The 13,236-nt window shown below is 33.0% G+C and overlaps 1 protein-coding gene across 2 annotated transcripts in view; it reads right to left on the bottom strand.

The window, feature by feature from the left end:
- Positions 1-720: 720 nt before the first annotated feature.
- Positions 721-13,236, bottom strand: part of MAP3K7 (mitogen-activated protein kinase kinase kinase 7) — a 67,185-nt gene continuing 54,669 nt past the window's right edge. The window contains exons 14-17 of one of the 2 annotated variants that reach the window (XM_027601916.2): positions 9,446-9,551; positions 5,123-5,184; positions 4,134-4,249; positions 721-2,085 (exon numbers count right to left, since the gene is read on the bottom strand). In XM_027601916.2, the coding sequence (XP_027457717.1) occupies positions 1,905-2,085; positions 4,134-4,249; positions 5,123-5,184; positions 9,446-9,551 (465 nt within the window). In that variant the 3' untranslated portion in view covers positions 721-1,904. The remainder of the gene's footprint in view (positions 2,086-4,133; positions 4,250-5,122; positions 5,185-9,445; positions 9,552-13,236) is intronic. The other variant, XM_027601917.2, reaches the window with a different exon arrangement.

Below are 13,236 nucleotides of genomic sequence, written 5' to 3'. Positions count from 1 at the left end.
AGGAATAAAATCTGAAATCTATAATGCTAAATTCTAATGGAAAGGTCGAGCATTAGCATCCACACTTGAATATCTCATGCTCTGAGATAATCAGAAAAGTCTATGAACACTGACTAGGTCCCTTTTGGTGGAGTGACACATACATATCACAAGCAGCAATGTTATGAATGAGTTATACCTTTCCTTAGTCTACAGTTATTTTTTATGCCAATTTTATTTTACTACTGATGTGTTGAGACCAGTAGACTTTCAATTAGGTAATCAAATTATTTGGGAATGATAGCCCTTCTTTTATTTAAATAAAGTAATGGTAGACATTTATTTACTGAAAACTACATTTTGAGGAAGCTAAAAATGACACAGTTTAGTACAAACTGTCTTTTACCTTTATTGCTTGTATACACAGGAATACATTATAAAACTCAGTTGGGAGGAGGAAAAAAATAACAGAAGAAAAAGTTACCTGCTTTAGCATTTTTAAGAATAGTTTTGATAACTTCTTAGATCAACTTGCTTATCTGAAACAGAGCAAAACTACAATACAATCATGATATAGTTCTAATAATCACAGCAATTATGCTTTCATTTTTAATTTTCTCTTCATAAAACATTAATGCTATAAAAAATGAAGTTGATGACATCCTTGTTTAAAAGACACCTTGTACTGGTATCAAAATGTGATTTTAATACCAACTGAAAAAATAGAGCTTATATAGTCTATTATTTCAATGAAGTTTTTTTATTACTTTTATTTTCAAAGTACGTTGGTAGCAAAGTTATTATAAGTTAACAATATAAATTTTCTCTTTATAAGTGTCGAAATTCCCTTGAAAGTGTTGAAAGGCAGCAGGCATTCTAGGATGGGCTTGCAAGGAAAATCAATTTTCCAATGTTGATAAATAGTATACTTGATGAATTTACTTTTTTAACTTCCTTACTAACTTCTCCTGATTTGCCAGGTTTTTTACTCTTTTGGTATCATAAAAGAAATCTAAGCCCAAGCCTTTAGCTGGAGCAATTATTTCCATTTTCCATTATTTCTCTTTAGTTTTTCAAATATACACTAAAACAATCCAATAATCACTGCAGGAAGGAATGATCATTTAAGCTGGACCGTGTTCATTTACCTTTTAATTTCATTTAAGAGATATTAATATTAGAGTGATAAAATCTTTACAGTTTAAACACACATACACACAATCACAAAATTAAAAATCTCTTTATCTTAAAAAAAAGGGTTCCACTTTGTTCAATGTATCATAATCAAATTTTAGTCCAATGAAATATGCTTTTATTAAATACAGCAGCCGCCACTTACCTTTCAATAGTTTATGGATAGAACTAAGTTCAGTACTGATTGAAGGATGCTGGCATCAGAGCCCTCACCTGCAACTATCCCTAAATGTTCTGCATTTCTATTAATGTACCACTGATTATTCTAGATTTATAATACCCTGTCTTTAACTTGGTATATACCATCTTTTGGAAAAAAAATTTTTTGAGATGAGATACAAGAACAAAATCATTCTTGAGGTTCCACCTCGAAAAAAAGACAATGTTTGCACATAGCAGCTAGTTTGATACCCCCTGTTTTTGTTAGGCTAGCCTTCACACAATGAGCATGCATATACAGCCATGGTTCACTGCATCTGTTCTGAAGTTGAGAACTGCTGCTTATTCAAGTCACAGATGCCCCCATGTTATGCAAGGAGACAGTTGAATTGCATGTCCACCATGAGAAAAAGAAAATAAACGATGAAACAAAATGCAGCAAATATAGGCAGTTGGCATTCAGAACACGCCCAAAAGCTAACACTCATGAATTGTCACTATAAGGGCTTTTCTTTAAAAAAAAAAAAAAAAGTCTTTCTTTGCATATTTTAAAATTTAAAGGTCCCAGAGGATCATGAAGTGCCCTGTCGTTTTTGCTGCTGACTTCTGATGACCTCTAGTTGTTTTTTGCATTGCTGGTAGTAAGTAGAAAGGCTTTTGTTTTCATCTAAAAGCTTTTTATGTTCCTGTACCAGACGAGATGTATTTTGCTGGTCCTTTTCATCCTGGTCCAGTTCTGCAACTAGTTCTTGCCTAAAAACAAATACCACATAATAAAATATTGTACATGACAGAAAAATTCATACCTTAATAACTGATGAGCTCAACTTATTAGGACTTTTATTCTGGGTTGATCATTATGCATCTTATGTACACTACTCAAACATACTTGTAGGCTAGAATGGAAACTATCACTCACTCTTCTGTGCACCCATACAAACACCATAATCCTTTCGTAAGTAACTATACTTCAATAATTAGTGAATGCAGATAAAATGGTATAATAAAAGTTTCAAAACATTTTATTCGGTATCCCTTTTGTGCAGGAAGAAGAAAAAAAGGCTGGGGAAGGGCTCTGACCCCAGGAAAATAACATGATGTTTTATCATTCACTCACATTCCACTTTTAACTCTTGAACTTTTTATTCATGTTTTGAAGTCACAGTCTTCTTTAACTACAGTGCAAAGTGGGGGCTTCATAAAACATGTGCAAGCTAATTAAAATAGATGCTATCAACTTAAATCTATTTCCTATTTTAAAAGTGAGAACAATACAAAGTGCCACTTTCAAATGAGTTATTCACTTTTCTGAACATTTTCAAGAAAGACCATTAGAGACTTATAGCCTGATAAACTTTGGGAGATGTTCAATATTTATTCCTAAAGTGAAGTTACTGGATATAACTGAATAATTAATGAAAAGCCTCTAGATGATTTTCTCATACTATTTCTCATTTAAAGTATTTAAAATTGAATAAAACTGTCACAGTTATCACATTCCTTCAATCCATCATTTATTTTTTCCAACACAGAACTCCTCTTTCAAATGAACAAATATGAAAAAAGTATAGATTAAATATGTAAAAGAAAGAGGTGCTTTGTTTTTTTTTAACATAAAGCGTCAACAGTTCTACAGTTAGCTTCACAATTTGCAGACTCTAATATTTATTTCCTATATAGCCTTTAAAGTACTAAGTTGAAATCATTTTAACAGTAAACTGTTAAGGAGCTTTTTTTTTTTTTTTACTACAAACAAAACTTCCCACAAATTACTTCAGGAAGCAAGAAATTTTCATTTACTTAGATTAAAATAAACAGAGGGAATCCTATTACCATGTATACATATAGTTGCCATGATTTTGTCCTATAGCACTTCATTTCAGTTACCACAATAATTCAGCTTCAGAGGTATAAAATTTCATGAGGATCATGCTTAAGAAAACTGAAGTTTTTCCTTTGTTTTTTAAGAATTTCAAATGAAGGAGTATGAAAATTGGCTTTCTTAAAAAAGGGAGGAGGAAGGCAGCCTCTTTATAACTCTCAGAAAAACACGAGTATAAAACTCCCCAGAAAAACACTCTCTCCTAAACATATACCTAGAAAGAATGTATCTACAAAATATTTTTAAGATAAAGCACAGCTGAGTATTAATAAATCAATTTTATCTATGTCCAAGGAAATAATAAATCTTTATAAATCTAAACAGCTTTTAGCTTTAAAATTCTTAGAACATAAAACATGTTTATAATAACACCAGTTTATTTTCCTTAATTTTAATATATGTAGTCAAAGGGTTGAGTTTTGCATGAAAAATAGCCAAAAGTTGCTTCAAACTTAAAGATGAACACACATAAAACCTCCAACTTGGAAATATAGCTGACTCTGGAACAACATGGGTCTGAACTACATGGATCCACTTATACAGGGATTTTTGTGCAGTACTGTAAATGTATTTTCTTTTCCTTAGGACTTCCTTAATAAAACTTTCTCTCTAGCTTACTTTATTCTAAGAACACAGTACATAATACATATAACATATAAAATATGTGTTAACTGACTGTTTATGTTATTGGTAAGAATTCTGGTCAACAGTAGGCCATTAGCGTTTTTGGGGAGTCAAAAGTTACATGTGGATTTTTTAATGAGTGGGGGTTCAGCACCCCAACCCCCAAGCTGTTCAAGGGTCAACTATGCTTAACGATTAGTTCTAAAAATTACAAAGTTTTCATGTCTCCCAACAATATTTCACCCTAACATATTTTAAACTCAAAATAGTGTTTTATTCATAAAAGATAACTTACTTTCTCTGTAATAACAATGCAATTTCTGTTTGAACTTTCATATATTCTTGTGCCATTTTACAATGCTGTTCAAATACTGCCATAGATTCTTTGGAGTTTGGGCATGGTGCTAGAGGCTGAAAATAAATCAGAACTGTTAACACATAATTAAATCAAATCTTAATATCAAGACAGTGACTGTGATATGTTTTTATAGCACTAAAGCAATGGTCTTTTAAAAATAAGTGTTAAACCATGGCCTAGAAAATTTCAGTGTCCTTTTGTCAGAGTTAACTCAGAGCTTGAATTCATCTTGCTGTTTTAACACTTTTGTTACAGAGAATCATGACCAGAGTATCATTGGTCTCTGGCTTTCCATTTCAGGTTGTCAAACCATATTATACAAAAAGAAGTTTATGGCTCCCATACTCATGAGGAGACATTGAAATGTATTACTTATATTTTCAGTCACTATGAACATGACAGTGTATCATGAAATCTATTAAGTAGAAATGAGCTCACGTAAATTTTACACTATAGCACTAAAATTAAAGAGCAAAAATGCTATTCTTGGCATTCATTTTTTTTTTTTTTTTTTGAGAGTGTGAGAGAGAGAATCTCAAGCAGGCTCCACACCCAGTGGAAAGCCCGACGTGGGGCTAGATCTCATGACCCTCAGATCATGACCTGAGCCAAAATCAAGAGTCGGATGCTTAACTGATTGAGCCACCCAGGTGCCCCCGTCACCCATTCTTGCATTCTTAAATAAAGATATGAAAGTATTTTAAGACAACTGTTAAGAACATATGATTTTACCAATTTTAGATCTGATTAACTTAACTGAACGAATCATTTTAACTTGATTTTAGAAAGTTTAAGGAGGCCAACTAAAAGCATAAATAAATGAATGTATGATGACAGATATGAACGTAACTGTCCACTTTCTAGATAGATTCTCTAAACTTTTTCTAAGGAAAAAGTAAACATTCACAGAGAAAGTACTCTTTTACCTGTAGTTGGTGATCCAGTGTAAGATAAGCCATTGGGATAGAGTTATCTGATCCATTAGTATCTGGAATTCAAGTATGTATTTTATTTTCTATCATAAATAATTATAAGCAAAAAGCAAGAAAGCATGCATGAATAGTGGCATTTTTTTCCTAAAATAAATAATACATTAAAGTTATTGCTATTGGTAATGAAGAAAGTCTATTTCTGAATTCTAAAGGTAAAAAGAGAATATCCAATCACCAGATAATCAGAATGCAACCATACTCTCATACATTAAAGGGTATAAGCCCTTGTTCAATTAAAAACAAAAATATCTACTGCTGAGACTAATACTACATTATATGTTAACCAACTTGAATTTAAATGAAATCCTGAAAGAAAACAAAACCAAAAACAGTGGTATGGGACCTTTATACTTTAAATTCAGTCTTCACTGACCCGACCTAATCAAATCTCCTGTCTCTTTCTTTCCTTGATCATGCTGTTTACTATAATGCTGTGTCAATTCCCTGAATATTAGTGTTCTTTAATGAAAAAAGGGGGGCAGGGAAGAGACACATTCTCTTCCAGTGGATTATTTTCAATTTATATATAGATTCTAGTGTGAACCCCTTCCCACCTCTCCTAATGAGAACCACTAAAGAAAATGAAAGATGCTTTTGAGGGGAGTATACTGAACACAGGTGTAATGAAGAGTATGGAAACTGTAGCTCAATGTCATGCATGGAACAGTTACATCGGTTAAATCAACCAACCAGTCAATTTTACCAAAGTATTTGAACAGACAGCTTTTGTTTGTATTTCAAAAGAGATACTGACATAACAACTTGCCATGAGTCACATGGGATTAACATTTATGCCTCCAGAAGCAGGCAGGATAACTGTGAAGTAAAATAGACTTTTTTATTTCAGAAGTAGCTGCTTTCCCACTGTTAGGAAAGAGTAAATGAGTTAAGTAAGTGAACTGTTCAGGGGCGCCTGGGTGGCTCAGTCGGTTAAGCATCTGCCTTTGGGCTCAGGTCATGATCTCAGGGTCCTGGGATTGAGCCCCACATCGGGCTCCCTGTTCAGCAGAGAGCCTGCTTCTCCCTCTCCCTCTGCCTGCCGCTCTACTTGCTTGTGCTCTATCTCTCTGTCAAATAAATACATAAAAAATCTAAAAAAAAAAAAAAGTGAACTGAGAAGTTCACAAAAGCCCTTTTCCTGACAAGTGACTTCTTGAAAGAGTGGTGCAGATAAAGACAAGGTCGGGCTGACAGCAAGGCACTGCATGCAATGCAGTAAAAAACTAAGACATTTTGATGGTTCAGTAACTTCAATAATTTATTACTGTTAATTCTAGTTTTCTTTTTCAAAGCCATTATGAATGTGCTTGCAAGTAACTCCAAAAGCTAAGCTAAATCAAATGAAATAAGATAATGCATGTAAGAAATACCATGCAATGCTAACACGTAGTAAGCAGTCAACACATGGTGGTGATGGTTATTATTGCTGTTGTTGTTATTGATAATAAATGGAGAATTAGGAAGGAAGGAAGGGCAATTTTACATACTTAAGTTTGTATTTCAGATCTAAAAAGTAATGTTTAAAAAAAGTAATGCTTATTAAAATACTGGAGTGCAATAAAGAAAGAGTTACAGTGTAGTGCCTAGTAGTCTTACCTACTTTAAAATCCTACACTAACATAAGTATTCTTCTGGAAATGGCTAAACAAGAAATACACTTAACTTGTTATTTCTCTAACTCCTTCCCCACCCACAACAACAGTTTCAAACTATGCTTCCATGTAACACTATTTTCCACAAAATTATAACTGATTAAAAAATATTTCCCCGACTTTATAGGAAAAATTAAGTATCTTGAACTCTTTCAACATTTCTTTTATTACTTTCTTAAATCTCTCACACTTGATAGATCTTATTAAATAAACACCCTGTATCTGATATGTATTTAATTTTTAATTTTTATTTTTTTTTAAAAGATTTCAGGGAGAAGCAGGCTTCCTGCAGAGCAGGGAGCCCAATGCCGGGCTCGATCCTGGGATCATGACCTGAGCTAAAGGCAGATGCTTAACCGAATGAGCCACCCAGGTGCCCCTCTGATATGTATTTTAAAATTAAGTATGTCAGTGTTTCACAGTATTCAGGGAATGGAAAAAAAAATCCAAGGATTGTTCTATTAACTATTAAAACACTCAGCTATGCACTGCAAATTTAGTAGTTCCTTAAATTTATTACATAAAGCATGATGAGTTTATTTTTATTTTTAATGTGTCAGTATTATGACTCTAATAAGACTGTAAGCAGTGGGCCATGTCTTATACTTCTATCTTTGCAAATAAGAATAACTCTTTGGTGGGTTTTTCCCTCTCTGTGGCTCCCTCTACTATGTCTAGTCATCTCTCTCACTAACTGCTCTTGGGTATGTATGTCTTTCTTTATCCACAGTATATTATAAATAGAAATCCAAGAACACTCATTATATGCTATGATTATTAAATTGATATGCTTTTTATATTTCTCTGAAAATGCATAGAAATTCTTCCTCTTTTAAAATAAAACTACCTAATTAATTAGGTTATTTAAACTTATGTATGCACTTCTAATTTTTTCCTGAATCAGGGGGCCTTCAAACAAAAAGGCTTTACCAGTATCTCTTCCCCGTAATTTATTGTATTAGCTTACCAGTACTTTTCTTAGAAACAGTACAAAGCTGAACTTCATTAAATATAAGCTTAAACCAGTCTCAACTTCTAAAATTATATTCAAAATTATCTAAAAATGATAACCACATACTTGCCGTATTTTAAGGCAAAGGCAAAATTCAGTTGAATTTTGGACCTAGGCATGATTTCTAGCTATTGGTATTTTAGGTCCCAGAAAAGAAAAAAATGAGCTTGGGGTTGAAAGGCTGGAAGAACACATGAAGTTGAAAAAAAACAGCAGTTATGTGAGAAGGACACAGAGAATTTTTATTTTACTTTCATGGACTCACAATTATGTCGACTGGAATGGCTACATTAGTCTAGGCTGAAGTCAGGAGGCCCTGCCAAGTTGAGCACTAGGTGTCAGCAAATGCTGTAATGTCAGGGCAAATACTCCCTCACCAGAGGGTTGAAGAACCAAACAGAGCTAATCTTACCTCAATGTTAATGATCAAATCTGTCAAGAGCATTTCCTTATCTACCTCTGAGGAGAAATCACACTGTGATGAATTCTGCGTATGTGCTGAGTAGTGTTCTGGACAATCTTAGGTTGGGCTATGCTAGGGGTGAAACTTGGGAGGAGTTTTTTGCCACCACTAAATTTAAACTTACTAAAACTAGAGAGTACACCGCTGGCTAAACATAATTGTATCTTGCGTGAAACAGAGAAAAGCTACTCAGTTAATTTTTTAAATTATGGACTTGACTAAGCCATGCCAGATATCTATAAATACTTATTAAGTAGTGTTTTAGTTTGTAAAGGGAGAAAGCTGACTTTTTAATTTCAATTTAATTGCCACTATTAATAACATAGTTGATCTTAAATAAAATCCCAAATGGTTTAATCTTCCAAGGTCTAAGAATCATCTTTCCCTAACACATTACCATATAAATAATAAATTTTTACAGAACCATAGTGATGAGTATTTATCAGGAAATTCTCTTAATGCTAAGGGAAAGTTAATTCCACTATGATGGCACATAATTTCCTGCTTGCCCATAGTAAAACAATTCCATCATTAGATTTTAATGCTAGTATTTTGACCAGTTAGTCATTCATGTTAGGGAGTTGTAATTTAACAGGCTTTTTAAGGTCTAGTTAACAGAAATTTATGTAACCGAAATGAAGTCTCCCTACCAGTTAAAAAATGATTCAAAAATGATTCAAACGGTCAGAAATTTTTTTTCTCACTGAAGTACATGGTATCTTGTGTCTAAAGACTGAGATTACGATGTTATTTTTATCATTCTGACTTTAGTTATCTAAAAGATAATGAACTTTACTACTATCATCTGTAGGATGGACCGAAAATAGGAAAATCAGAGACTGAAGTATCAAGAATACAGTATCTTCCTGTCTGCAGTGACCCCAAACCAAACCATCTTCAATACACATGTTTAGTATATGGGGGAAAAAAATGCAGAAGGCAAGACAATCTATCTCAGTACTCAAAAACTCATCTTTAAGTTTATTGCTAAATATTGATTTTATTAATATGAAAATCTAAACTACTGTAAAATGCCTGCCTTTATAAAGATCAGAGTCATGACAAAAATAAATGAAAACAAATATGATGAATTCAACTTCTTAATTATAGTGAGGAAATACACTGGTCACCTGTGGAATCATCAGGAGTCCATGGATGACTTCGAGTTGGCTTTTCTGAAGTTGGTCCTGAGGTAGTGATCATTCTGACGCTAGGACTGGATGACCTACTGCTTACCTATAGGAAGAAGTGATTGGAGGAACAAAATGTGATTTTTAAAAGTGAAAAAGAAAAGAGAAAATTATTATAAAGCAAAGGACAGCCTTCCATTTCTATCACTAGAGGTCCTGAAATACTCTTGCAAAAAATAAATAAATCCTCTAAGATTTTTACACACACACACACACACACACACACACACACACAAACATGTATGCATATATGTATACATACACATATAAAATTTATATGCACTCATGCATAATACCTCTTAAAACTTGATGAGCTTTCAAGAAAGTAAGAGAAATGCTCTGAGACCATAAATAAAGAAGGATTAGGAGTCCAGTAAGTGCTTAAACTGTTAGCCCTGGGAATTACAATTGAACACCAATGACTTAGAGCTTTTGTTTTGACTACGTTCTGCACTCAGAGGAATAGGCATAAAGTCTTGGGCGTTTGTAGGATGGGTATGAGTGGGGAACTGCTGTGCTTAAAGCTAAAACCTAAGAAAGGCTTCAGTCTTGGGCGAAGAGTGAACTAGGAAGAAAAATCTACCCTATAAAAGCAGATAGCAAATAAATTTGTTCGTGTTGGGAGTGGCTCTGGGTGGAGGGGAGAAATGTTATCCACTGTGAATTCATAAAATATTTCCATAATTGCTGGATGATACAACAAATCTTAACCACAACCAATCCCAAGCAGAAAAAATAACAGAAAAACTACAATAATGAATTAAACATGGATCATATTATAGTCAAATTCTAAAAAACAAAGACAAACAGAAGATGGCAGAAAGCAGCCAAAGACAGATTACCCACAAAACCAGACCAATTAGGTTCTCGACAGCAAAAAGGAAGCCAGAAGAAATTGGAATATCTTTAAACTGCTAAAAGAAAATAACTACCATCCTAAAATTGTTTGGTCAACAAAAATGTAAAGAATGAGGTCAAAATAAGGTCAAAATAACAATCTTAGATAAGCAAAAACGGATTCTACCATCCATAAGCTCTTATCATAACAATTTCTGAAGCATGTACTTTAGGGATAAGAAAAAATTTTCCCTGATTCATTGAAGGGCCAAGTTGCAATCAGGAATACTGGTAAACGTAAGGATGAATCTATACACAAAAAATATTAAACAACTGAAACATGACTAATTTACAACATCACCAAGCAAACAAATAAATAAGACAGTATTAAAGCCTGAATAACAATAGCATAAGCAAGAGAAGCACTGACTTAAAAATCCTTATATTGTTGAAGATGAGGATTTACCAATCCTTATATTGGTAAAGGTATTTACTTCAGGTTGAGTATGAGTGTTAAAATTTCACAGGTAGTTACTAAAAGTAGTAATATATATGATTCCCAAATTAGAAAGACAAATAATGGAATGAGAAATATATTTGTTCAATTCAAAGGCAAAAAAGGAGCAAAAAGGGAAATAAGAGAAAACATAAAATAAGAAGGAACAAATTTATCAGTAACCATAATATAAATGGATTAAATTCTTCAGTTAAGATATTTAAAATATCAGACTGTCAGGCTGGATTAAATGCTCTTTTAAGAGACAGATCTAGTTCACAGAGTAAACAGGAAGTTAAAGGATGAAAAAAAGATAGGTAAACCTACCCAAAATAAAGTTATGTAGCTATATTAATATGAGAGAGAATACATTTTCGGGTAAAAAAAAAAAATTACTAGACAAAGAGATAAAATGATTAAGTGAGTCAATTCATTATGTAACAACAATTCAAAATTTATATGCTCTACCTATTACAAGATACGCTATATCAATACACAGCTTCCAAACAGATACAGCAATAAAACTGCAAGGAGAAAGGGACACATTCACTACCATAGTGCAGTATTTTAATACTCCTCTGTAAATCATTTATAAAAGCAGACCAAAAAACAAAATACAACACCAGTAAAACCTGAACTCCGTAAGAAGCAAGCTTTATCTAAACATATCAATGAACCCTATACCTAAAAACTGGAGAATATGCATTCTTTTTAAACACCACGGAACATTTATGAAAACTGCTCATGTATTAGCTATAAGGCAAATCTCAAAAAGTTAAAAAAATTTAGTATTATATAAACATATATTTTTGTACTGACTCAAAATTAACCTTAAAAATCTCATATATTTGGACACTTAAAAACACTTCTAAAGAACTCATTGTTCAAAGAAAACAAAATGGAAATGAGAAAGGATTTGAACTGATTTTTACCATGAAACACAGTAAAACCTGTGGGATACAACTACAGAGGCACTTGGAGAAAAAAATACTTAATTCCAAATATTAAGATGAAAAAAATTAGAAGCAGTGACAATTTACAAGCTAGGGATTTAACTTATAAAATTAGAAAAAGAACAAAGTCATCAGCCTCCCCTCAAAAATAACAAAATAAGAATAAGAGAATACTATAATTTAGTGGTTAGTAAATTAAAACAAAAAATTCACAAGAAATAGACAAATTCCAAAAAATATATAAATCACTAAAGTTTGTTTTTTTTTTTAAGATTTTATTTCTTTATTTGACAGAGAGAGAGCATAAGCAGGGGGAGAGGCAGAGGCAGACGGAGAAGCAGACTCCCCGCTGAGCAGGGAGCCTGACATGGGGCTCGATCCCAGGACCCTGGAATCATGACCCGAGCAGAAGGCAGCCGCTTAACCGACTGAGCCACCCAGGTGCCCCTAAATCACTAAAGTTTCTACACATTATAGAAAATACCAAGTCCAGAGGATTTTACAGGTGAGTTCTATAATACACTTTCCAACTTAAAAGAAATTATTCTAGAAAAAAGAAACACTTCCTGACTCATTCTGTAAAGGCAGTAAACCTGATTAAGAAACAAGGTCAGAATAAGAAAAACTGCTAGCCAACCTCACTGATGAAAATAGGTGCAAAAGTCAAAGTCCTAAATATATTAGCAAATGGAATTTGGCAGTGTAAAAACAATAAAGATAATTTGAAAAGTTGAGGATACTAGGAATTCTATTAATCCAATTCATACTAACAGATTAAAGGAGAAAAATCTCAATAGATGCATAAAAAAGCATATGACAACATTTAACAGCCATTTATGAAACTACATTTAACAAACTTGAATTCCATTTAAGAGAAGATAGTTTCTTAACCAGAGAAATGGTATTTATAAAAAGTCTAGAAATGTGGTAGCACAGAAAATGGCACTGTAGGCTGGTGGACAACAGAGGTCACAGGCAAGAAGCACACAGGGAGACTCATGGGAATTGATCATGTTCCATTTCTTAAGCTGGGTGGCGGATTCATGAGTGTTCATTTTATTATCAGGCTTCATAACTTACATATTACATATACTCTATGTATTAATATTTCATATATTAAAAACTCTCAAAGGACATGAGTTAAATGGATTTTGTAAGATTCTCTCTTAAAAAAACACTTTTTTCTTCTTAAAGTGTTACTGAATACTCTGTAGGAGACTCAAAAAAGAATATGGAGTTAAGAATATAAAAAGTACATAAATTCAAAAAAATCTTCAACAGAAACACTCAAAGACTGCATCAAGTAAAATGAGAGGCAATAATAGTAGAAAGTCCCCTTGAGTAGAAATTAGCAGATGTGAGTTCTAATTATGGTACAATGTCTGATTTAGTTTACTTCAAGAAGTCTTGCTTTCTTTATCTGAAGAGGGGGTGGGGCTAGGTTA

The sequence above is a fragment of the Zalophus californianus genome, chromosome 7 (assembly GCF_009762305.2).
Source record: "Zalophus californianus isolate mZalCal1 chromosome 7, mZalCal1.pri.v2, whole genome shotgun sequence".
NCBI classification, from domain to species: domain Eukaryota; kingdom Metazoa; phylum Chordata; class Mammalia; order Carnivora; family Otariidae; genus Zalophus; species Zalophus californianus.
The sequence above is the reverse complement of the archived record's forward strand: the minus strand, read 5'-3'. Positions and strand labels throughout refer to the sequence as shown.